This window comes from Halichoeres trimaculatus, unplaced genomic scaffold, assembly GCF_033239565.1.
Source record: "Halichoeres trimaculatus isolate MK-OKI-2021-1 unplaced genomic scaffold, fHalTri1.1 fHalTri1_scaffold_6, whole genome shotgun sequence".
Lineage (NCBI taxonomy): Eukaryota > Metazoa > Chordata > Actinopteri > Labriformes > Labridae > Halichoeres > Halichoeres trimaculatus.
In genome coordinates this window covers 7,463,753-7,490,113 of record NW_027437184.1, presented here as the reverse complement: position 1 = coordinate 7,490,113, position 26,361 = coordinate 7,463,753, and the positions used below count along the sequence as shown (strand labels likewise).

The following is a 26,361-nucleotide window of genomic DNA, read 5'->3' as shown; positions in this document are numbered from 1 at the left end:
AAATAATGTAAACAACAGGGCGCTCGACCACAGAAAATTCATATTCACTTTTAGATCAGTTTAACATGAATATGTTCATGAATGAAAAAGAAAACGTCCCCAGAGTGATAGTTTTTAATTCTTATGTTGGGGCCACTTTGTGTTCATAAATAATGTATTTATTCTGCTATAAGCACTGCTTAGCGCACTGGTGGGACAGGAGGAGAGAGAAGCGGAGCTGTCTGCAGCGGTGCCTTTCATCCATTACGCGCACGCAGAGGGACAGAGGTGAAACTGTTGCTGTATCAGCCAAAAATTGCATGATCTCACACCGATCACTGATAAAACAATAGTTTGCTACTGTATGAAAATTGCGTGGTTATGTGTTATTTTTAAAGGCATTATTGAACTGGCTGGAGTGGGCCAGTGGAGCGCGCAGTCAGCTGACCCGGAGCCTTTCAGTTTCACTTTAAGCCTGCGTGTGTTGTCTGTTGTCCGGTCTCTGGGGCTCTTTCTAACTGTCTGTTGTCATCCTCAGTGAGTATGAATGTTGTAATCATCCAGATAAATATCAAACATGTTTGAAAATTATCGGGGCGGCTCCGACGAGTCCGTGAGACGATCGTGGGGCCAAAGATTCATCTGTCAACAGCTCACACTAGAAGATAATCTTGCCCAAACGTCGGGGCTGATTTTAGTCCCGACCAGATTTCTTCTCTGATAGTGGGGAGGACCGAATCTGGGTTAAATCGGGCGAGAATGCTGAAGTGCGAGCCAGGCTTTACACTTAAACAGCGTATCTTGCTCCATGGTGCTCACGTTTCACACATGTGGACAGCTGACGCTTTGTGGCCGGCTCTGATACGTCACAAGGGGGCGTGTCTGTCAGTGAAAAGACTTCCGCGAAGCCTGCACTTGTGTTTCCTCGATTATGCCTCCTCCAGCTCAGTCTCCTCTCTCCTCTCTCCTCTCTCCTCCGAGCACATTTGGCGCTTTGGAATGTCCTCCAATATGGCTGCTCACAAAGTACTTCCGGTGTCGTGGAGGAGAGAGGAGATAGGAGACTGCATTTTGGCACATTGGGAAGCACCCATGGTTCCAGTGTTTTTCCACTCACCTTTCTGCTGCTCTCAGCTTGTTGGACACGCCCTCCTCATCAGGCAACTCAGCACACCTGAGCACTCAGCTGCAGCTCGTCAGCAGTCAGGCCTGTATTTAAGGCCATGCCCACACATAGCCAGGTATCTAACAGATATTAAAGCAGATATTAAACTGTCAAAGTCAGAAGGTAAAAGTATTGTGTGGGCCAAGATGATTCAAATGTGGCAACAAACTGGAACACTGAGACAAAAGGATGGCATTTATATTCAAGAGCATGTACTTCTGACGTGTTAAATACAGACAAGAAAGAAGAATAATGATGGAAAAGTTGAAGAGAATATGAAGAGGAGGGAAAAGAGTCAAAAGTATTATTGAGTGTGCAGAAGGTGCGCAGGGAAGGGAGGAGTTGATGACCTTTTTGACCAAGACTGGACTTTTTTTTAATAGAATATAAATGAACATGAATAGCAGATGAGTAGCTGAAGATGGCGGTAATGCAACGTCATGGATGCCAACTGCTGTAAAACAGAAGAAGAAGAAGAAGAAGTAGCCAGGTATCTGGGAAACTGCATATATTGAGTGACATCCACAGGACACCACAGCTTTGCGTCACTAAAAACAATGTTTCCTGAAAACTCCGGCCAATGTGAAGATTTTGGAACTCTCCAGTTTCATGGTTTCGCGGAGACGCCAGTTAAATAAGTTTTTGGTTCTCAAACGTCACAGCTGAATGACAGGGCTCATTCTGATTGGCTGGCACAGGTTTCACGTCTGGAAGACACTGCTAAGTACGGATTTGGCATGCATGTAGACGAAAGCATTTTTAAAAAACAAATAAAGGGGGGATATTCGTTTTTGAAAATGCCCAACTATGTGTGTACCAGGCCTAAACCTCCTCTGTCCACCAATTCTTTGCCAGATTGATCTCAGCTGTTTCCTGTTCCACTCATCTGTCTGGCTTTTACCTGTCTCTGCCCTTGTCCCTTTTGTATTTTGCACTATTATGAACTAGTTTTGATTCTGCTACCTTCCTTACAGCATTCTCTGTCTTCCTGCTCACAGTACACTTGCCTTGTTTTGCACTTGTAATTGCTGAGGTTTCTTCCGTTAAAAGACATTGCTAGAATTTTAGGAACAGATTTTGTGTACATAAAATGCATGTGCTCCGCCATTTACCATTGTTTTGTTTTGTAGCCAAAACACCCCCGTCACAGGCGTCGCCATTGCAGCCAGAGTCTGCGCAGTAGAGACTGTGAGGGATTCTGGGAGAATTTGAGTGGAGCCGGGTGACAAAAATATATATATTTTTTTCTTTTGAGAGTCTAATCACTTCTTGACTCTACCTCCTGACATATTTTACAATCCCACAAAAATACATGAGAACGGCAGCTGTCAATCATCGTTAAACGTTACGCACAGCCTCGTTTTTAACCTCTTGTAACTAATGAAAACAAAACTTTTCAAGAAAAAGAGGACTTGATTACAGGGCAGCTAAATGATACCTTCAAGCCACCACAACAATCGGACGTGAGAAACATTTCTACAAGGTGTATCAATTTTTCAAGTTTGACCACAGCCCATCTGGAATGGCTGGGGAGATGGATGTTTTTATCCTATACTGCAGCCAGCCACCAGGGGGAGCAGTTTTCATGGCAACCTCACTTCGAACCAAGCAAGATGACGTCCATTCTTTTTTTACAGTCTATGGTTCCAAACAGTTAATTAATCACCCAGAATTTGAAATGACTATATCATCAAAAATTTCACCTGGCGGCCAGAAGCCCACACCTGTTTAGTTGACCATAACCCTAACTTATGCTTCACGTTAAAACTTTTAAAATATTTTAAAGTCTGTGAAGACAATTTTTGTAGTGACACCTTTGGTTGGACACAGTGGTGTTTTTCAGGATAAGGACTATTTCCACTTGAGCACCGTCACCCATTGTTATAAAGATGTGACTCTTGCCAAGGTGTGCATTTGTTTTGGAGAGCAGATCTTTTTTAACACTACTTTTCTTTGTTGGAGACAACTTTTCATCCCAGGCCACAAAGGTGATGTATTTCTTTGTTGTTACGTGGTGCTATTGTCCTAACGATCAAACTGTTAACTCGCTTTGTAATGGGTTCATGTTCTCCTGGAGAAGTCTGACTAGACTTCAGAAAACTGGGAAAAAATTGAGGGACACATGGATGTATGGCTGTGTTATTTATGAATTTAAGACAGCACAGTTGTTATAAATGTCTCCCAAGGTGTAAATATTTATGCTGTTAATTTAGGAGTTTTTAGGGAATTGAAACACTTTTGGAAAAAGCTTCAAGAGGATGATCTGGGACCTGTAGTTTGGGATACTTTTGCTTTTGCTTCATTGTGTAGAGATGAGAGTTGTGGGTTTCTTTAAACACTAGTTACTCCAGTGACTCAACAGCCTCCAAACAAAAAAAAATCAGTCCCCTTGTTAACAAACCAAAGACTTCACCCGTTTTGGTAGAAATATAAGTTTTATTCCCTTTAAATGTAATTGCAAGCTATCATTCTGGTCATTGATTAAGTATTTACTTGTTTTTGCACACCCATATGAGGAATAGCAGCACAACAGTTTCATGTCACGAGAGAAACTCTTTTTCCAGATCACATCATCTCTGTTGCTTCAGCACAGCTCCCATCTTTGTTTGCTTAATTAATACTTTGTTGTGGGCTGTTGAAACTAATCATTTTTGCAATTAGAGTGTTGGCTGAAAATGCTTTGGTGACATGAGCCCTCAGTGACAAACAATTCACACAGCAGTGCTGCCATGACTTATTCAGGAGGAGTGCACTCGCCATAGCAGTGGCTTTAGATGTTCCAGTGGAGTATAGATTTAAAGCTTTGGAGGAGAAATTTTTGGTTATAAGAGCCGAGGAAACAAGCAGGAAGTGATGAAACCTCCAGAAAAATAAATTTGAGTATGTGTGAAAGAAAAGATGTAACACTTCAAAGAAGACTGAATTTTGGTGACGTTCTTGGTACGCTTGTCCAAATTCAAATCAGGATTAAAAAGGACTTCAAGACTGCTCGCCTCGGGGTTTGGGGCTCAGAGGCGGAGGCTTAGTGTTTGTGCCCAGCTTTATTCTTCGTGATGGAAATACCCAACAAATGACAGACTGGAAAAGACTCAACCTGAAGTTTTCGAACTCCTTATAATAAGCAAGATGATTTGTTAACTTTTCTTAAAATCATGTGACAAAAAATGGGCTGAATTGAAGTTTCAGAGGACATAATAACTTCCACTGGTGCAACCGACAACTTTGGCAGACTAGAGGTGAAAGAGCATCCAATGCTCAACAGCTCTCTGAGGAGAAGAGGGTCAGACAGAGAGAAGATTACAGCTGACCCTTCGGATGTCCTGTACTCTCAGTACGAGCTGCTACCGTCAGGTCAACGCCACAGGTTTCTAATTAAATATAAGAGACGCCTCAACAAATATTAAACTCATCCCTTCCCCTATCAGTGGGGATGGGTGCTTGTTTTGGTATCACGCTTTCATCGAGAAGTCAAAACATTTTTGATCCCCTGATGAAGTCTCGATGCTGAAATGCATTGGGTTAAAATAAAGTTAAGATTTGAAATCTTGAATCTTTGTTTCTTGGATTTCAAATACTGCATGTACCCCAACCTAAAGAGCCCCTCAAACTTGCACCGTTTTTTTGAGTCCAAGACACGCTTCGTCCTCCTTTTTTAATCTACATACATTTTCAGATATCTACAGCTGGGTCCTTGTTTTTTGTTTGTTACCTCATGCAAAATAAAGCCAGAGATAGGGAAAACACACAAGACAAGGATCTCTAAGAATAGGACATACATGATAACTATTGACTCCAAGACACAAGATTAGTCCGCAAAAGATGGATCAATAAGAGGAATACACACATTGAACATGGCAATGCATAACAAGTGTGACATGATCATATTTATGCCTAGTATTTACTGTATTATAAGCAGTTTATCTGGCAGTCCTTTGTACAAAACTGTTGCTATTTTGTGCAATTTACCATGTAAATATTTATGTCAATAGTATTAACTTTGATAGTATTTGTATTTTTTAATTTCATATACCATATATTTATATTTTTTACACTGTCCTCATTGTATACACTATCTGAGAACACTCAGGAAGCCATGCAACGACATTTCATTTCAAATGCACTGCTGTGTAATTTGTGCAGTGACAATACAGGAAGTCTAAGTTTAAAGGTCCCATATTCTGCTCCTTTTCTGCAGTTTATTATGGCTCATTTATGTCTCCATGAAATGTTAGTAACATGTTTTGGTATCATTGTTTCCAGGCTCTCATAGCCCCTCTGTTCAGAACGCTCTGATGTAGTGGGCGTGGCCTTCGTATGTAAATGAGCCACCGCTGATACCGCCCCGCTCTTCCACGTCACTGAGAGCGGCGCCACGAGCTCCGAGTGAACAATGTTTAGAAAACAGCAAAGCTCGTTTACCGTGACATTACAGGCTAAAACAACAGGCTAACCGCAGCTAGAGCGCATCCTGAAGCTAACACAGAGACAGGGGGGACACTGATGGAAAAGCTCTTACATCTGCTCCACAGCACACAGCATTTAAAATACTCACATTTCCAGGGTCCGAGGTTTGTTGGTGGATGGTTGGTAATGCGCCTGGATTCAGGACCAGTCTATTCGCTAGTCCTCTGTTGTACTGTCAAAAGTTGGAAAAGCAGTCGGCTGTGAAGTGACTAGCACACACATGCACAGTTTTACTGAGTGTAGCTGGTACATTTCCTGATAAATGAACTTTAGCCACTCAGTCTTGTCTTCTTCAGAGATGGGAAGCTTGAACATGGAATTGTGTAGCTGTTTACAGCTAACAACTGCGCAGCACTTCAACTGCGGCATTCTGAACAGCAGCGGGGAGGGGAGGGGGAGGGGTATCTGCGCACGTGGACCAATCAGGTCAGACTTGCTCCTGATTGATCAAAAAAGGGAATCGCTGTGACGTCAGCAATCACGGAAATTCCAAACAGCTCGTTTTAGGTCAGGATTTTACATTCACAAGCTGTACTAAGTACAGGTTTTGTCATTAAATTTTGTCAACATTTTGTGGGCTGGGCTGAAAGCCAAAGACCCACAAATTTTACTAAAAGACTTAATTAAGTGATTTTTGCATAATATTTAAGTTTATATAACAAATGTCCCCCAGGAAAAAAATAAATAGCATTGAATCTTGAGTCTTAAAAGAGAACAAAAAGTGGAAGATCTATCAATTACAAGGCGCAAAGAGGACTCAAGATGTGTTAAGGGAAACTCTTCAGTAGTCACTTTGTGTTTTTTATTGAACCAAACATACACATGCACAAAAGTTAAAAACAAAACAGGAAAAATCTTAATACATGCCCTCTGGCAGTTTTCTTCCCCAGACGTGTCTGACAAAGAGCTGCATTTAATCAGCTTTGCATTTTAACATTAGCAAATTAATCTATGACCACTCTTTCCATATGGAGTGCACATGGTCCTAAACAATGAATTTAAAGGTGACTAAATTCATACATGACAGAAAAACATTGCAGTCTTTGGCTTAGATGGCTTGGATTGAAAAATGTCTGGTGCCTTATGATGTTAGCATGTCACACAACATGAAGGTGGAACAGCAGCATATGCCATATGGTGGCTCAGGGGCATGTGGTGTGGCCAGCGGTATGCTACCAGGGAACCAGCATGTGATAGGAAACCAGTCTGCCACTACATGTTTTGTGTCTGTGCTGACACTGGAAGTGTTAGTCGTGGAAAGATGATATAAATCAGTTTAGGAAAGGTGATCTTTAACAATTACTTGTCTTTGTCCAGTTGCCAATCCAGCCTTAGGTGAGAAATTAGAACAAACGTCTTACAGCTGAATAACAGGGAACAAGGAAATCTTGTTTACAATCTACATCTTCAAACCTCTAAAGAATGTATCTGTGGATGCAGACTGACTTAAATCAAGGGAATTTTTCCCCAACATTGCCCACTTTGATCATGTAGTGCTTTTCAGCTCCATAAATAAATGCATTTCCACAGTGGCCCCGCAGCAGGGACTAACCAATTACACATGCAGGCTCCACGGGATGCCAGTTATTCTGAATTTAACCTTGAAAACTGAAAGTGCTCTCGCTCCAAAACGTGACTCAAGCAGCATGTAACTGGTGTGTGACAAAACGGCATAAGTGTCATTGATGACTACTCATAAAAAATGCATTTCACAAAGAAAAGGGAAATAACCAGGTCAACAAGTACACATTCCTGCAACATTTCCATACGTTGCAGGAATAACTGTTGAAGAATAATGGCTGCTTATATGAGCAGTACATGCACATTGAAAACATGGCCATGAGCTGCAGGCTCTTACAGGCAGGGATGTATGTTGAGAATGATAGATGTGATGCTATGGTTAATAATTATCATTATAGTTAAGTTATCTAACAGCTAAACAAAAGCAGACACTATTGTTGAGGGTATCAACACCTTGGAAATTTCATTTTATGGCTTTATTACAACTTTATTACAGATATTTTCTGCAGAAACATTCAGAAACATATATATTTCTCCTTTTTGTAGTAATAATGAGAAATTTCCTGATGTTTACTTATGATTTTGATTTGTTTATCTCTATTTTGAGAGAAAAAAAGGGGTTAACTGTGATTATGAGTTAGTTTAAATTATTTTCTCTTTAAATTTAAATGTAAGGTACTTTATTTTGCCATTGCAAAGGTTATTTTTGACTATATTCTTGAAATGAATCATCCCACCAGTAACTGAAATATGCTGTGTTTTCACTCTGTTTACAAGCCTACCTGTACAGATCTGTAAGAGAACACCGTTTCCCATGATGCCCAGCGCCATAGCAGACCCGCCCCCTTAGTTTGAATGGCAAGTTGTTTGTTTCAGTCCGACCAGCTGCTAACTATTCCAGTCGGAGAGCAAACATGGGGAACAGCGGTCCTCTGCTCTCACATTTAAAAGGTCTGAAAAGCTACGGGAGCCTGGAGGAAAAGTCACTTCCGTTTTTAAGGATTTTCTTCAAAATAAAAAGACAAATTTTAAATACACTGTAAAAACTATGATGTTATTGAAATTTCAGGGTTATGGGTTGTTCCAATCACTGGCCAATGAAACAGTGTTTACTATAATAAATTTTCGGTTAAAATACTGAATGTTTGTTTTCAATATGTTTCTTTTCACAATACTTTTGGTTTTATTTCATAAGCTAAAATTTGCAGGTGGACTCGCATGTCAAGGACATTGGAAATGAGGGAAATAATGATTTCTTCTCATAAGAAAAAGGGCTTTAACTGAAACTGTCTTTTTAAAACATTCATTAAACACATCAAACCCTCAATAGAGTGTTTTCACAAAATCAGTCGGACCAAGAAAAAGCTATTTATATGCTTTTGACAACCAAAGATGATCGCTGATCGGGGTGAGGAGAGCAAACCAAAGAACGGAGAATATTATGGCTAGCTAAACTCATCACAATTTCCAGGGCAATGATCTGTCATTGATTTCAGCATTTGAGTCTGTTGACAACATTTCCTGTCAGGTAGTTCATAGTTCTCTGCCAATAGCTTGTTAAAATCGCACTTTAGTAAAACTTAACATTATGATAAAGCATAACTTTGATTAAGAGCTAATTAATGGCAATAAAGTAAAACTCACTGTCGAAAAGTGTAGTCTACTCCTCCCTCCAGCTAAAAAGGCGTAATTTTTCTTGCTGGCTGGGTCCTACAAACAGAGTTTTAGTGTGCTCTGTGTGTTCTTTCAGATCCACTGGCTGATAAGACATCTTAAAGTTGTATTTTACCACACACTTCTATCTCCGTTCGTTTAATATTTATGTTTGCATACCTCCAATGTGGCCGCGCATCCTGGTAACGACCCAACGTGTGATGTCAGTGCGAACACTATACTGAGTCTGTCTAAATAGTTCATAGCTCTGGCTTGTAGGTTGTTTTTTGTAGCTGAATTTTTAGAGTACCTTAAAATTACTTAAGTATTTTCTTTTTTACTCATATACTCATCGAATAATAACTAAATATACACTTAAATAATAAGTAATGACATTATTCCTCGTAGCTCCCAAAACGAAAGCAACCTTTTTTTATTCAGTGTACAATTTCAGTAAGGCAGTTTGGGTTTCAAACACTAGTAAGCCTACTTATTTTTTCATTTTTTTATTTTATTTTATTTTATTTTATTTATTTATTTATTTTAAAGAAGAAGCTAACTTAAGGCTACTGATCAAATTTAGGCAGTGCAAATGTTTGTCTCCTATATATATTTTGAAGATTTAAAATTTATATATATTTTCATTTTAACAGAAAAAAACGTCTTCACTCGTGGTACTTTTATTTTGAAGTTTTGCAACCGGAAGTGTAAGCGGTCCCCTCACAGGTTTGACAGCAGGTCCATTTTTACCTCTTTGCTTTTCTTTATTCCACCCTGCCTCGCTCTTTCTTTCTGTATTTAAAGCGCCTTAGCCTGCCGTATGAGTGTATTTATTTATTTATGCATCTTATTTGAAAGTGTTTAGGTTATTTTATTTTACAATTTAGTCCTTCCTCAAATGAGAAGACGTAAAAGATGGAGCTTCATATTTTAGAGCACAGCTTGAAAGTGGCGAGTATAGAAAAAGAGGGGATCCAGATTTGCACTCACGGATTAATAAAACTCGCTTTCTTGGCCTCCAAAACAAGGTAGGTAACTTCACAGAGAAGGTATCTGCTCTGTACTGTTTTTAACATGCTGCTCAGAGCTGGACGTGTTTACTGCGAGGATCCTGCTGTTGTTCACATTAAAGCAAACTAATGTCCGGGGCTGCACGTTTAGTTGTGTGTCTGTCTTTAAAGACAATGGTGTTCGTTTCTGCTCCTGCAGTTGTGTTAATGGTTATAGATGCAGCTTTTTGTGTTATTTTGGGAGCAGTCAAGAGTGTGTTTAGTCTCTGCCACCAGTTTCCAGGCCTATCCTTGTTCTGTAGTGTCATTTTGTAGCTTTGTGCCATCTGTAGCTGGGTCGCCGCCAGTGGGGGTGTGTGTCTCTACTGTATGTGTGTGCATGTGTGTGTGTGTCTTCCCTGTCACACTGATATTTTCAACTAAACTTTATCAAACAGAGAAAGGCAGTCACCATTACAGTATATTCTACAATGAGCCAGTAAACCAGGGTAAAGTTTGATTCAATAACCATTTAAGTTACATCACAGCAGGCCTGCACACTTACCATAACTCTGTAGTTGTACTGTTTTATTACATCCAGGGTCTATTGATACTAACCTAAGCAAATTAGCTCACTTAGCTGACACATTGCCTGTGTCTGCACTGTCAGCTTTACACACAGACACACACACTGGTCATCAAAAGTCTCTCTGTGCTGGGAAGTTACTGATAAAACTGCTTTAAAGTCATTAAAACTGCACCCTTTGTTCATTTTGAATGTAGCTCCAGGAAAGAGAAAGTGACATTTGCACAGCTACCTCCTCTTGTTTTTCCATTAAAAGGTCTTAATTAAAATCAGGTTTCAAATGCATAATACAGAGCAGCTAATCTTCATACTGGTGTTCCTAGAACTATAAAAGGCTCATTTTAAAAGAAGAAATAATGCAGATAATCAATACCTACAAGTGACTATTTTACCCTAAATTTTAATTGAGTTGCATCAGATCCTTTGTTGTCAACCTTGCAAAGTCTAATCCTTCCTCTTGTTAAACTGTGATGTATCTGCTGCTTGAAACACCCTCTGCTGTCAGGACTGCTGAAACATAACACATATTCTGTTATTTCCAACCATGCCAGATAGCTTTCAAAGTGTGAACTGGTTTGTTTGTTGGTGGAAAACGGTCGGCCACAGCTGCCAAGGCGGTTGCACAAGTGTAGCTGCAGAGCTGCATGTCCACATAGCATCCTGTAGCAGCAGAATGCAGGTGCATCTCAACAATTTGTATCATTTGTAAAATCATTTTGCAAAGTTAGACATGAAAAGGCCAGTTGATCCCAGTAGTAGGACTTCAGATTTGTCCAGAAATCTCCTTAGGTTTGGTCTGTAAAGGGTTGTTAAAAGTGCACTTGGCTCAAGAAACAATTTTGTTTTCCTCAGTTTCTGGCTGAACTTCTGTAAATTTATTAAAACATTATTATATCTCCCATAAACCCAAATCAGCTGATAAACTTTACAGGCTGATTTCTTTGTCAGATCCTATCTAAGAGATTTATTTGGCACATTTTGTGTCCGTTATTTGAGAGTCTGATACAGAGGAGGCAAAACTTATTGTGTGGATGTCTGTGAGGAACTGATGATAAATGAAGGTTTGTCACCACTGAACTGTGTTTCTGTAGATTTGATAATGTCAGTTTGAAAGAAGTAACTATTAACTGCTCTGTATCACAGAGCTTAGATATCAGCTATGATGGAAGTTATTTGATAGGGAGCAATAAAAACATCAAAATTGTGAAAAAGTTGGTAAAAACAGTCAACACAGCCACAGAGTGCAGCCAAAACTAGCTAAGAGCAAAATGTTGGCTGTAGTCTTTGTTGATTTTCACTTTTTATAAAGTAAAATCATTAATTCAGGTTTTAAAACAAGGACATATGCTGCTAATGTTAGCATCAGCTTGTTTTAAGTGTAGAGGATAGCAATTATTTCACATTTTACAGTCCAGATGTGCATTTTGGTGAAATTAATGAGTAAAGTCATCATCCTAGCAACAGAAATCCTGGTTGGTTAAACTAGTTGTTCATATTTTTGTTTTTACAGACCATTAATGCTGGTGAACTTTTTCTAAGCTGTGGCGCAGTCAACAACCACTAGTCAGGGCAGGATGCACTGTGGTAAAACTCATTTCAGGTTTTTTGTACTGGATTATTTTTGAGGACCCATTTTTGCCTTCATTAAAAGGACAAATTGAGAGGAAACTGCAAAAAAGGGAGTGATTGACATGTGACAAATGACTTGGACTGGCAGTGAGGGTCAGCTGTGGACTAAGACTCTACTACCTGGATGTAAACAAGCACAGATAATGAATAGAATTTTATAGCACAGCATGGTTTAGCAATATTTTGACTAAGGCTGTATTCAGACCAGAAAAGTCCTTCAGTCCACTTGTTTGGTCCGGACCAAAAGAGGACTTTATTTTTTTTCGTTTGGTGCAGTTCGTATTCAGATTGTACTTTTTGCAAGTGGACTATATTCTATAAACACATCCTCGTGTGTGACGATCAGTGCTCTCATTGGACAGCACTGACAAAGGGCGGCACACAGAATACAGACCCAGAAATGGAGGTAAACATGTGTGTTTGTGCTCTTGTTAGAGCTGCAAAATGATTTCAGTTTTAAGAGCAGCTCCTTCAAAGCAGGCTTAACAACACCGTTTCAAATTTTGTAACAGCAAAGACGAATGCGCGCAGCAAGGAGACGCTATGCTCTGCGTGTCCTGACCCACAACATGCTAATAACATCGTGGTTAAACAGAAGACAGAGGATCAGGTGGATGGACCTTGGTTTGTATTCAGACCTGCACCGGAGAACCACTGACCGTACCAGAGTTTGTTTGGAAGCTAACCGAGACCACCTCAAAAAGTGGGTCTCGGTCCAGTTGTTTGGTCCACACCAGGGTTCGTTTGTGTCTATTCACACCTGCATGAAAAGTCCGCACCAGTGTGGGAAACAAACCCTGGTCCGTTTAAAGTGGACCCATTAGTTCAGGTCTGAATACGCCCTTATTAAACAGCCTTATCAGCTAGGTCAACAAATTACCAGTCCAGGTATGTGGGTATTAACCGTTAAGAAGGGCTAAAGGACGGTTGTGCTAGCTCTGCTAATGTTAGCCACACTCTGCTAACCATTCTTTTTTTTTTTAAATCTGCAAATTTTGTGATCCAGTTTTTGGCTGAATTTTACTAATACGTTTGTTTTTTTTCACCAATAGATTAATTGGTTGGAAATTAAATTTATGTTTTAAAGACTCAAAACGCAAAGATACTAATCTGAGTATCAGAGTCTGCATGGAGGCAGAAGCAGCTGGTTGTTGATGCTCTGCCTGATAATTCTTTGATTGTGGTTGATTTTGACGAACTGTCTCTGACTCTTTTAATGTATGAGGGTCACTAGCACCATGTTGTTGTGTGTTTGTGTGTGCAGCTGCTCGTTGTTTATCTGAGACTGTGTAAGCTGCTGCAGGTTTCAGCCAGGACTGTCTCAAAGAACAAGACCTCTAATCACAGTGAGCTCTTCCTGGTTAAATAAAGGTTCATTCAAATAAAAAAAAAACTGGACATTACCTCAAGAATACATTTTTCACCAGAAAAGTGATTCTTTTTCAGACTGGCATGTAGTGACATCTAAAAGGGTGCTTTGAAAGGGTTAATGTCAGATGCGTCCTCAGAATCATTAGTCATTATTTCGTGATTTGAAACCAACGAGTGAGCCAGCACGTATAAGCATCTGATTTTTAGTTCCTGTAACGTTAGCTCTGCATGCTGGACTTGGCCTTTGTTTAATTTCCCTCCCATGGTTTCCAGGTCATATGAGCACCATTATGAGCATCGGTTCTCTCTGCAGCTTGTTCTTCCTTCAGTTCAGTTACAGTGAGCAGGAAATCACTGAGAAGAGACAGAATGTGATGTAAGGGAAACAAACAAGACTTTCTCAGGGCGAGCTGGACAAAGGCTCCAGTGTTTGGACTGGATTCTTAAACGGTGCACCTTTTTCAGAGGTTGGATGTTTTGCTTGTCATGGCAGCCGTCCATTAGCGATTACATAAGTTCATATCTTTTAACTGAAGGACTTCAGTGTCCTTTGGGTGACTCCAGCTTTTGCAACTGGTTTATTTTTCTTGTGTTTTTCTCTCCTCCTCGTGTTTCCTTCCAGCTGAGTTTTCTCTCTACACCCCCAGCGTCCGTGTCATGCTGCTGGAGCAAAAAACTGGGCACACCTTTAAACCTCCTCCCCTTCAGCTGCAGACTTTCATCCTTATCAGGGTGCTGAGCTGTGTTCGGCCTCCTGGTTTTTTTAATCAAACTAGTTTGACTGCTCTGCATTTTTTTGCAGTTTTAACAACAATATCTTCCTTTTTTGTTGTTGCTTACATTCATGACAACCACTTGTAACTTTTAGTATTAAGTCAAGTTGGAAAAGCTGTAAAAATGAATCTTTAAAACTACAATATTTGGATTTTGATACCAACAGTCATTCTAATTCTGTAGTGAAGACACGCTGCTTTCTTATTTGTTTCCAAAATTTAAAAGTTTGAGACATTTTTGCGTTCATAATAAAAGATTTTTTTAAGACAAGCACTCATGAAACTTGCAGAAGTTTCTCTTTTGCAACAAATACTGGATTTATTGTTAGTCAGACTGAAATTGGATTTTTCAAATACGTATAAACATGTTAGTCAGACTAATTCAATTTAGTGCAACAACAGAAAGACTAACACACCTAGATGATTCAGTTGCCATTTCTCCTCAGTCAGATGCAAACTGCTTGAGGTGTTCTGAGCATGCTCAGTTTGCACACCAGGCTTTGACCCACAGGTTTAACAGTGTCAACACTCAGAGGGCAGCAAGGTAGTTAAGAAAAGGTGTAGAGCTGTCTTCTCATGTTTTCAGCGTTCGACACAAAAAGTGGGGGTTTATTCATGAACCCAGAACTAAATCTAAACCCTAGTTCCTCTGGTGGAAAAGGACAAACTTCTGGGAGAAAGTTCCTGCTGTCAAAAAAGCACCAAAGGAAACAGACAGACGTGCAGACATCTGCTGCTTTGGTCTTGAACATGTTTCTCCTTCTCCAATCTCAGATCTCATTATTCTTCCTGTGACATGTTGCTCCTCTGGGTTTACACTGTTGGCATGTTATTTATCACCTCCATCACTCCTGCCTGCCGGCTTGAAGGGAATTTTCACAAATACTTCCTGCTGTGTTCACACACCTGAATGCATGCTGAAGTGAGGTCAGGGTAAAAATTACGACTGTCTGTGTTCACAAAAAAATCGTAAACTTTTAGATCCTCTCAACAGTTTAAAGATTTCAGCCTCGTTTGGATGTTTTCCAGCCTAAAAACTTCAACAATGTTGCCCTGATTTCCAGCAGCTGGCAGTTTGTTTGAGGAAAACGTCCCCAAAACCCTCTCAGTACCATCAGCCAAGCAATAAAAAACTGCACACAGAGAAAGTTAGCACCTAGCTTGTGAACAAGGTGAAACATTTAGCAGCTCATGAGTCAGACATTTTCCTGGGACTTGGTGGAGACAAAGTTTTAAAGGAAGTGAATTCATCTGGTGTTGTGATACATGACTTCAGAAGGAAGCTGATATTACATTTTAGTACTTTCTCTGACAACTCTAATATTCATACTTTATAGTGTGTTAGGTTCACTTTATTTGCTCTTTATGTGAATAAAATGGGCCAAATTTATGGATCCAGAGCTATTTTACATTTTTTCAAAGATGACACTGTTGTTTATTGTTGTGCAGCAACTCTTACACAGGCTCATCAGTACTCACAGAGTGCATTTGACATTCAAAGTATACCACTTGATCTCAAACTTGATGACGCTACTATCTCTTTGTTTTTGACAGAGAAAAGTTCTGGATAGTACGTGTTGCATTCCCAGGAGCTTTTTATGCTTTGTATCCCAAAGCAGAAACAGAAATTCAGAAAAGGCCTTTTGGGCAGAATAAGTTGAAACTCGAGAAGCTGGATGGATAAAGTATCTCTGGTTCTTCTGTACTACAGCTTAAACTTATCTGCAACATTTGCTCTTTCGGCCCAAAAAATGAAGGATACAACCTTGAATGAAGATTTTTGTTTCAAAAGAGCCTGGAATAATTTAGCCAAGAAACATTTAGCCAAAAAAGAAAAATGAATTTTATTTTCTGACTCCAAACTATAGACCAGCATTGCCCACTTAGCAGTATTTTGCTATGTTGAGCAAGTTTTGAGACCCCTCTATTGACTCATTTAAAAAAGTTCTCAATGACAAATCTAGCTCCTTTTTCTAGAGTTTGGAAACCGGTGTGAAAGCACTTATTGAACATATTCTTCTCCTGTTCCTAACAACTCACAGGCAGACAAGTCCTCCTCCACTCACACAAAAGTCTCTCCCAGCTGCAGCCAGAGCAGGTGACTGCATGCAATTGAACCGTACATTCATGTGTTTCTTTTGGGTCACTTAAGCTTGCCTGAAGCAAAAGAAGAAGAGGAATCAACAGAACATTCATTTGTAGTTCTAAACATATTTACAGTGTTTTTTAAGTCACTTTCTGACCATTCCTCGACATTATTATTAGGGATACATGATATTGGATTTTTTGCCGATATTCAATATGTTGATATTCAACAACTCATTTAGTCAATACCAATTCCGATATTTTTCTGTGCAGATAACTGCAGAGATGACCAACTCTCTTCTGTATTGGAAGTGGCTTATTGTATTATGGTGGATACTCTTATCACATTTGTTGTGTATTATTCATTTCTTGTCCAAAATAGGAAAATATGTACTTAGAGTTGTATATTTATTAATAAAAATAAAATTCCAAATGATAAATTCAACTTGAAAGCTGGATGATACTCTTCCTGAGAAAATCATAACAGTATCCACAACCAGGGCAAATTTTGCCAATTTCACAATTGACAGTCAGTAAACATAACCTCTGTTTACAGGGAACGTTTGAGAAGTGCAACTGTACAGCAGTTAACGCCAAGTGAATAAAATGGTTTATTTTGGAAAAAGGTAAATTATGCCTAAATGAGTCTGCTAAATGTACCTCACAGACTGCTGCTTAAATTCAAGTTGGACTTAAAACAGGAACCAAATGTGGCACTACTTAATCTGCATTGTGAAAACAAAATCACAAAAAGTGCAAAAACTATCTGCAGCTTCAGCCAATTATTTTATCAGAATTTGTAGTGTTTTATTTTTAAGCCAATATCATCCGATACCGATAACTTACCGACATTACCGTGCATCCCTAATAATTTTCCCGCTCTCCCACAGCATCCATGACAATTACATGCCAGTGGCCAATTATGCAAAGCAGATGATGATGCCAGTTAGCGTCATTTGGGACAGCTAATACCAACGTTTCTTCCTGAGGAGTTAGTAAAGATGCTGCAGTCACACTTTAGTTGCCACCTGCAAAACCTTAATGTTCAACTGCAAGTCGGATAATTAAAGGCTTTACAGTTGTGATTTTGAATATTGGAATAACTACTTACTGATAAAAAATATAAGTTTATGTGATATTTAAAATGGAATAGAATAGAATCAAGTGGAATAGAACTTGATTGTCATTGTAACAAGTACAAGTACAAGTACAATGAAATTTAAGTCACAGCAGTAATCAAGAAAACAGAAGTAAGAAAGTGTATAGAAAGTGCAAAAAGGTCCATAAGAAAATAGATGCCGACAGCTTGTCCATCATTGTCCACTCAGCCAGCCTCCACCTCCACAGGGTCCAGGACTGAGCTTCTTCAGCAGTCTGTTCAGTCTCTGTCTCCTGGATCCTGTCTGCTCACAGCAGGTGAAGCTCTTCCAACGTGGCGTTGGCGTCTGATGTTAGCTCTGTTAGCCATGTCTGTGAATAGCATGATGTTACTCTGCTCTCTGGTATTCCCTCTGTTGCTGGGTTAGCACAGCTAGCTCGTCCATCTTATTGGAGATAGATCTTATGTTCCAAATAACGATGGATGGAAGGACAGGTCGATGTCGTCACTTTTTAGCTCATACCTGAGAACACCTCCTCCTCCTCACCTTGTGGGAAGACATCAGGCCTTACACCAGTTAGCTTTGATAAGCTACAGGCTGCTAACAGCTGAGTTCACATGTAAATAATGCAGCCATGGTTACATGTTGGATCTCCAGACAAACACAGGAGAAAAAGTAGTAAAAGTATCACTGAAGCCACAATAGTTTGTTGTCCATGACCAACAAATGAGCCATACAAAGTAATGATCCACTAAGATTACAAAAAGGAGACGAAAAAATTACAAGAAACGGAGAAAGAAGAGAGAGCTGCTGCAAAAGGCAGCCCATTGGATTATCTCATCTTAAAAATTTATTTTGTAATATCCTGGTTATGCTTTGGTATAAACCTAGACGCTGGTTATAGGATATCTGAGAGCAGTAACCTTTGCCATAAAATGACAAACCACAGAAACTTCTGCTGCTCCAAAAAGCTCAGGAAGGGAATTTTACAAAAAACAAAAAACAAAAATGAGGTGAAGTGCAAACTTTGCAATATACTGAGATGATAACTAGTTTGCGGTGACTATTAAACTGTTCGTGTTGCTCTATTTGGTTTGGATTCGTTTTTTAATCACACTAATGCCCATGATTTCTCTGAGCGTGTTCCCTCCTGTAGGTTGATTTTTCACAAACATGTTTGTTATTTGCCTGAGACGGTCTTGTGCACAGCTTAAACTCATTTGAAGACTCCCTGTGAAGTTCCTTACATGCACACAGAATGTGAGTAATGCAGGATAAATGTGCAGTGATCTCCCCCTCTGTGCAGGATAATACATTTAATCTGTGCAGTGATTTGCTGTTTCACCATTAATCTGGATGGAGCACGGCGCCACAGAACAGAGCGAGTCATTAAAAAGTGCTCGTATGATTAGAGGGGTATTATTAACCCAGGTGCAAGACAAAAACTCATCACCCAGCTCTGCAAATCAAAGTCATCGGACGGCGTGTTTCACTCTGAGATGAGCTTCCATTTCCACAGAAGCCATTGTGGAGTCTTCTCTTTTTTATCCTCCTGTTGTTTTTCACACCTCTCAGCCAAATCTGACGTGTGAGCCTTCAGTGGCCGCTCTGTAATGATGTGATTAGCACAGTAGTGTTGTGCATGCTGTTTATCCAGCCCACTGCTGACTGCTTTCCTTTGTGCTGGAGAAAGTCTGCTGGGCGTAATTTCAAGCTTATTTATTTCCTCCCATTCAATATCTTTCATTTGCAGCATTCAGTCCTGACAGCTGGATCTCAGACAGAGATGTAATTGAGATATTAAGTGTTAAGAGAAAGAGTGGTGTGCTGAGGACGACACAAAGGAGACAAAGAAGTTTCACCAAGTATCATAAAAAAACACTGACAAAATAAAACCAGTTAGAAATTGGTGTATTTATTTTTTTAACTAAATCTCCAAACAAGATGAATCCGATCTGTGTTCACCAAAAATACAAAAATAAAGATTAATAGTGTTTGTGAATGAGTGCTCTGAAGATCATGCTGTGTCCTTCAATATCGTCTTTATAAGATGGAAAAACTAAACGTTTAGTGAAGTTCTCCAAACAAGCTGTTCAGAGAAGTTGTTTAAAACACGCCAGGAGTTAAACCAGCATGCAGAAATCTTTTGTTTTGAAACTTTTAAGAGTAACATGATGCGAAAAACCAAAGACTTTATAGCCCTGTTTCCACCAAGCAGTCCAGTTTAGATCAGTACGATTTGGTACAGGTTGGCTCCGTTAAGCTTGGTCCTGTTTGTGTTTTCACAGCCAACCGTGCTCCCTTGTGGTAGGCAGCGTGTAAGCTGGGTGTCAACAGCCAACACAGTGTACCCCGCTAATAAATCCAGTGAAGAAGAAAAACACAACACAGTAAACAAAGAGCAATGCTGGAAAACATCCTGTAATTCGTCCTCTTTATGATTTCCATGTGGCTCTTTGTTACAAAGTGCAATCAAGCTTCATTTCAGTGGATCGGTTCAGTCTGGCACCCCTACAGAAGGGTGGGAAAAAGTTGGACGGCTCGTCTCGGTTATTTAGGATCTGTTAGTCGGTCAGTGGAAATGCTGTAAAATGCGTGCCATGCCTAGACGAAGTGAACTGAACCGCTTGGTGGAAACGGGGCTTTTGATTATTGGATGTAGTCTTTGTGATGTCACCGATTCAAGCCAACATTGCTGGTCCGGACTTTTTTACTTTTTTGTGTCGTCCAAACCAAAATGATAAGTGTGAAACCTCCCCTGGACCCTGGTTCAGACCAGACAGCCAGACCATGGTCCAACTAAAAGAGGTGGTCTCGGTCGGGACCAATCGAGATTATGGCCTGGTTCATGCCCAGTGAGAAAGCATTATTTTGAAACATCCTGACCTTTGTACCAGACAGGAAATTACACATGGGAAGAAAAGGAGACAAAATGTCTGAGAAATATTTAGTGTGTTCATAAAGGGCCAACTTGAAAAGGTGCCCAAAGATACTGAAACTTTCCAATTGTTCTCCAATTAAATGAAAGAATAAGGTACAAGAGGACAGGGGAATTTGGCCACTCAACAGTCAATTGACCAATCAATGTGAACTACTCTGCAGACAGTACCAGCCTCTCAGTCAAGCCACCCGTGCCCTTATACAGACAAAACTCATGGGTTTAATACATAGACTGTAAAAAAAAAATGGACGTCATCTTGCGAGGCTCGAAGTGAGGTTGCCTCAAAACTGCTCCCCCTGGTGGCTTGCTACAGTATAGGTAAAAAAAAATCCATCTCTCCAGTCATTCCAGATGGGCTGTGGTCAAACTTTTAAAACTTAATACACCTGGTAGAAATGTTTCTCACGTCTGATTGTTGTGGTGATTTGAAGATATTATTTAGCTGCCTTGTATTCAAGTCCTCTTTTTGTCTGAAAAGTTTTGTTTTCATTTCTTATAAGAGGTTAGACAACCTCTATGGGAATTTTGAAGAACTGCAGTTTTAAGCATTTTGTTGGCTTATTTTCTCTCTGCTGGAGGGTGACAAATCACTAAAAACGTAAAGGACTGTTTTTTTCATCCACTCAACAATTTTTTTTTTTATTATTTTGCAAGGTAGTCCCCTGCTGGCCAACAAAAAGAATGCAGTTATTTCAATTAGCTTCACTTTAGAATAGAACAACTCTTTATCGTTATTGTTTTGAGACAACCAAAGGCAGGTTTGTAGCTCTTCACAGTAGCAGCAAAGCAAAAACAGTCACCGAAATTTCCCACTATACAGAATAAAGAGAATACTAAATTAGGCACGGTAGCAAAAGATGAGTCTTATTGGTTTTACTTTTTTTAAACAAAAAGAGATGCCCACTTTTGTAGGTCAGTGGCTTGGAAAGTACCTATAGACCATAAGTGTCAGCTAGCTTGTCTTTCAGTTACAAGTTTAAGAACAATAAGCCACTTTTACCAGTTTTTATTTTTATTTCTGATACCTGTACTGGTATTGATACCTTCATTTCGATACTGGCTCCTGAACAACACTTTTTCGGTACCAATTTTATTATGTCAGATTTAACAAAAAGAAAATTAAATTACACATTAGGGTACAAATCTTGAGTCTTATCTTGAAGCTGTAGTACTTTTCCACTCCGGGCAGTTTTCTTATAAGAATAAACAACAAATAGTTCCCTATGCAAAAAAACAGCTGCGAACAAGTGACAGGTCAGTATAAACCGAGTGCACCTGTGTTTTAAACTGTAAATGAACTTTCCTCTCATTTTTTTAAGTCAAAATGATCCTTCTCCTTCATTCTTTGGGGCTGGAACCATCAAAATTGACCATAAGAGAAAAGTGTAAGCATGGAGTCGTCTTCTCAGGTTGTAGCATACGTCATGGATTATACGCGCCCTGTCCGCATTTATGCTTGTGCCTAAAGTGTACCACGCTAAACAGCTCATCTCTCTGAAGCGCAGAGAAGTGAAGTGAGCCTGAGCACAAAACATGTTTCACATCAGTCTCTAAACCCCAGAAAAGTCGTTAGATTTGTCGGTAGTCGCTTTTTCCACAACAAAAACAGATGCAAAAGGAGCCGTTAAGTTGGCCACAACCTGCATGCTGCAACCATGGTGGCGTTATCAAATCTTGATCACGTGATCAACCTTTGGGTACAGAAACTTGGCACAGAAAGACAAGGCATGTTTTGGTACATGGTACTACTGAAGCGTTTGTAACCCAGCCCTAGTAACAATAAGGAAACATTTTATTTCAAGACAACTTTTAAAGCACTAAAGGTCACCTTTCAAGGTAGAGTTTAGAAAAAAGAACAATATTAAATCTAGATGAAACAAATTAATAAAGTGAAGAGGTATCTTTATCTGTCAGATTTAATTAAACAGCGGGAAAATCACAGCAAACACAAAATTCTGCAGCTACAGTAGCAGAAATGTGAGGGTGTAGGTCTTATTTAGTCAGAAATCAGTCTGTTTGATAAAAAATAGAGACATTTTTCTGCTGGATTCTGGCTTCTGGTGGTTTGTTGGGGTCATAAAAGGCTCTGAAATTCCTTGAAATGGAAAACAAAGTCAGAAGACTGTATCTGTGTGACTGTTAAAACATCTCTCTCTGTGCCTCTGATAGTTACAGAGATAGCTCAGAGATATTTCCATCCCTGAAGCCACACGACTGCATCACTGAACAATTAATTTTGCAGTTGTCGTCATCAGAGATCATGTGATAATTTATGTTTGTCAGTTGGAGGTGTGATTTATGGGCCGTTACCCTTTTGGTTAATGTATTTTTAAAAAACATCTCCCGTCATTAGCATTCCTCTCACGGCTCTTTTTGTGTGTTAGAAGGTTAATGCGCCGAACCTTGCAGCTCTGAGGTTTATTGATGTCTGTGTTATGAGTCCTGTGTTCGATATAAAGTGACGGAGGAGACATTTACAGGCATAGCTGTGTTGTTTTGTAGGTCCCTGAACATCTCATTGATGCATCTTTTCATATGAAACTGTCACCTCAATTCTCCAAACACTGTTTGATGTGTGTGTTATGAATGCGTCACCGGGCAGCAGAGCTGGAAGTCGGAGTAATCACTGGATTGAGTTGAGGAACGACTCCTGAAGCCAGTGTTTGGACTTTTTGTATCCACTGCTTCATCATTCTGTCTCTTTTCTTCTCAGATGCAAGTTTTTCAGTCTGACGGAGACTCCAGAGGACTACACCATAATCGTCGATGAGGAAGGCTTTAAAGGTGGGTCTGTCTCTCTTTTATGGATCTTTAAAGTCACTGTGGCAACCATAGATCGGTGCAGCAGGTAAAAAAAAAAAAAACAGAGCATTCAGAGTCTGGTTCTCTGCAGCAGCGAGCAGCTTCAGCCGCCAATGTTTGAGCACACTTTGTCATTATGGATGTGAGGCCAAGCTGCCAGTCGCCGGGTTTCGTGGTTGGCTGATTGAGTGAATCCATGTCATTATACACCCTCTCCCAGGGTGACCCTCCTTGGTTACCCTGGAGACCGCAGGCTATGTGTTGCATAACAGGTGCAGGTATTTTGTACTGATGACTGGCTCTGAGTGAGCTGCTGCCTGCTCTCTGTCCAGCTAAACAAACACAAAGAAGCAGAGTGAAACAGACAAAACAAGATAATCTGCTGAGAATGGATCCTGATGAAGTTTAACTGATGGATATTTTCTAATGTGATGAATATTCAGGTGAACACTGAGTGTATTTTTGACTTGAGAAATGACCTCAAGGTCACCTGATAATAAAGCTGTAATACAAAGAGGTATGTGCTCAACTTACTTCACTGCATTTCAAACCTGTTAGTCATGACTGACCTGCCAATGAGATAATGAGAAAAATAAGTCAAGAGCTCCAGAAAACAGCTCAAATTAACTCGTAATTATGTAATTTGACCTATCAGGGTTTCTGTACATTGTAACTGCGCCACCACTGACCTTTGTTTTTCCCTCAAAAATAAAAGAGTGATTCTTTTATTCCTGTGAACTGAATTGCAACTTTAAAGGTTGAAAAAAAAAATCATCCTCCTCATTCCTTTTTTGTAATCCCTGGCCTTTCCACATGATTCCAGTTTTTGATAAGGAAAGGGGAAGTTAGTCATCTGTAATCACTGTAAACTTTTGTGCAATGAATCTTTGAAATATGTTACATGAAATCATGATGACTGCAGCAATAAATTTTAGATTAGGCTCAATAGCAGCTCAAGGAGAATCATACAGGCTGCCAACAAACTGAATTTGAGTTGTTATATTTAATTTGAAAAGCATGATCTAAGAATTTATTAAATTTATCTGCTTTGAAATTTCAGCTCTCTAAATTCCTTAAAAGTAGGGTCTGCAGGACTTTTCCTTACTTGTTAGTAAACTCAACACTCAAACTGGGCTCTTCCTCCTTGGTGTCAAACTCGTTTTCACTGAGGGCCACATCAACATAATGGTTTCCCTCAAAGAGCCAGATGTAACTGTAAGACAGTATAAAATGTAGCTAAATGTAATGTTAAAAAAATACTGTTTCAAAAATGCACCCTCTGAAAAAAACTTGCCCACGCAATTTCTTCAGCCCAAGTAAAGCTAGCTTTCACTGTTGCGTTGTTTTTGGTTGTAGCTTTCCTTGAACACATCTTGCTGTGACTGCAGTTTGCATTTTAAATCTTGCACTATTTGTTGTTTTTCTTGAAGGCTCACTTTGGCGTACTTAGCTCCATGTTTGGTGTCAAAATGCCAACATAGACTGTTCTCATATTGTTTTTTCTCCATTAAACACATTCGCCTTCCCATCTTTCTTGAAACAATCTTCCATCTGCATCAACTTTTCTCTTCCTGGACATTTTTGGATCATTGTGTTATTTCTCAATTCCAATGGTTTGGAAAATGGCACTCATGTGAAAACACTGTAGTCTAGTGGCAGGATGTCGTCACTTTGCAGGTAACTTAATCGTAACTTTATCTGTTTGCCATTTCACTTTGGTTGTGTTTTTCTTTCTGTGTGCTAAATCCACTATAGTAGCTTCTCAGAATAGCTTCTTCTAATCACTATAATCAACCCAAAAAATCTCTAGTACACTGGGCATACAGTTGCTGAGGTAACCACATCTGCGCCCAAAAACATCCCGAAACAACCAAAACGTCAACATACAGGCAGAGGAGGGGGTTGAGGCAGACGGTGACACTGACACACATGTATAAAGGCCCATAGGAGAGGATCGAGCAGGGTATTCCTGTAAAAGTTGACATTCTATTCTTTTTGGAAATCCTCTAGACTCTACCTTTAAATTCAAAAATTAAAAATTAAATTTCAGTTTCAGTTTGACTAATTTGTGTTCATTTTTACAGTTCAGCTTCTGATCATCCTTTTTAAATTCAATGGCTAATCAGATATGACTGAGTTTATAGCAGAAACAAAAGTGTTTTGATCAAGCCTCAAAAGAAAAAACAGCTCAATACCACCACATTTCAAATACAGAAAAATAAATGAAGGACAGAGTCGTCTCAATGAACAAACATGACAATGCTGAGGGGACGCTACAGAAGTAAAATTCCAAAATGATGATATTAAATTCTAATACATCCTCCTGGTCAAGAACTTGGTGCCAAAGGTGAAACAGCTGGAATGGTAGGAGCAGCTTAATTACTGACTCTTGTGAAGAATGTTGAATTTTCCATGATTTTTGAAAGCAGAAAAGTAAAACAACTCCACATGTAAAGGACAATAGCTATGTAAAAACAAGAAGTAGAGCACATAAAAAAGAGGGAACAAACCCTCATGAACATTGCTCACCCTCATGACCCAGTTTCTCGTCTATTTATTCCAAACTGGTGTTGAGAAATGTACCATGACTTTTGCAGCTGTGAATGAAATATTATTGCTATAAATGAAGTTATACTGCCCTGATGTGAAGGCTCAAAGTGCCTTACAGCGAGACTCTGTTCTGACTTTTGGGTTTGTTTACTCTCAGAGATCCTCCAGACGTCCTCTAACACCACTTTTATTTTTACCTGTCCTTTCTGTATCCACTCCCAGAGCTGCCCCAGTCAGAGCACATCAGTGTCGCTGATGCCACGTGGTTGGCCCTCAATGTGGTGTCAGGAGGCGGCAACGCGTCCAACTCGCAGCCCATCGGAGTCACCAAGATCGCTAAATCAGTCATCGCACCGCTGGCCGACCACAACATCTCTGTTTTCATGCTGTCGACGTATCAGACGGATTTCATTCTGGTGAGTTCAGTGAAGGATGGTTGGTGATGCTTTCGAATCTTTTCATCTGACCCAGTTCTTGTTGAACATCAACTTTCTGTCAGATACAAAAAAAATAGTTCAGGCTTGCCCTCAAGTCTGTACATCAAGTCTAGCAAAAGTTTTAGGATCAGAAGGTTAAGATTGTGAGACATTAAATCCAAATTATTAGACACCACATCAAAGTATGAGATACTCAGTTGAAATAAAGTAATATGAAGTCATTTTTTGGAAGACAAAACGTCAAATTATGTGATAAATAATCTAAATTTTGGGACATTAAGTCAAATAATGAGAGAGTCCAAATATTGAAATACTT

At 39.6% G+C, this 26,361-nt stretch overlaps 1 protein-coding gene across 1 annotated transcript in view; it reads left to right on the top strand.

Annotated features, from left to right (window-relative positions):
• The first annotated feature begins 9,493 nt into the window (after positions 1 to 9,493).
• The window catches only part of castor2 (cytosolic arginine sensor for mTORC1 subunit 2), a 33,843-nt gene continuing 16,975 nt past the window's right edge, over positions 9,494 to 26,361 (top strand). Inside the window, exons 1-3 of the mRNA XM_074673047.1 lie at positions 9,494 to 9,810; positions 22,970 to 23,040; positions 25,831 to 26,024. Coding sequence (XP_074529148.1) covers positions 9,698 to 9,810; positions 22,970 to 23,040; positions 25,831 to 26,024 — 378 coding nt within the window. The 5' untranslated portion in view covers positions 9,494 to 9,697. The remainder of the gene's footprint in view (positions 9,811 to 22,969; positions 23,041 to 25,830; positions 26,025 to 26,361) is intronic.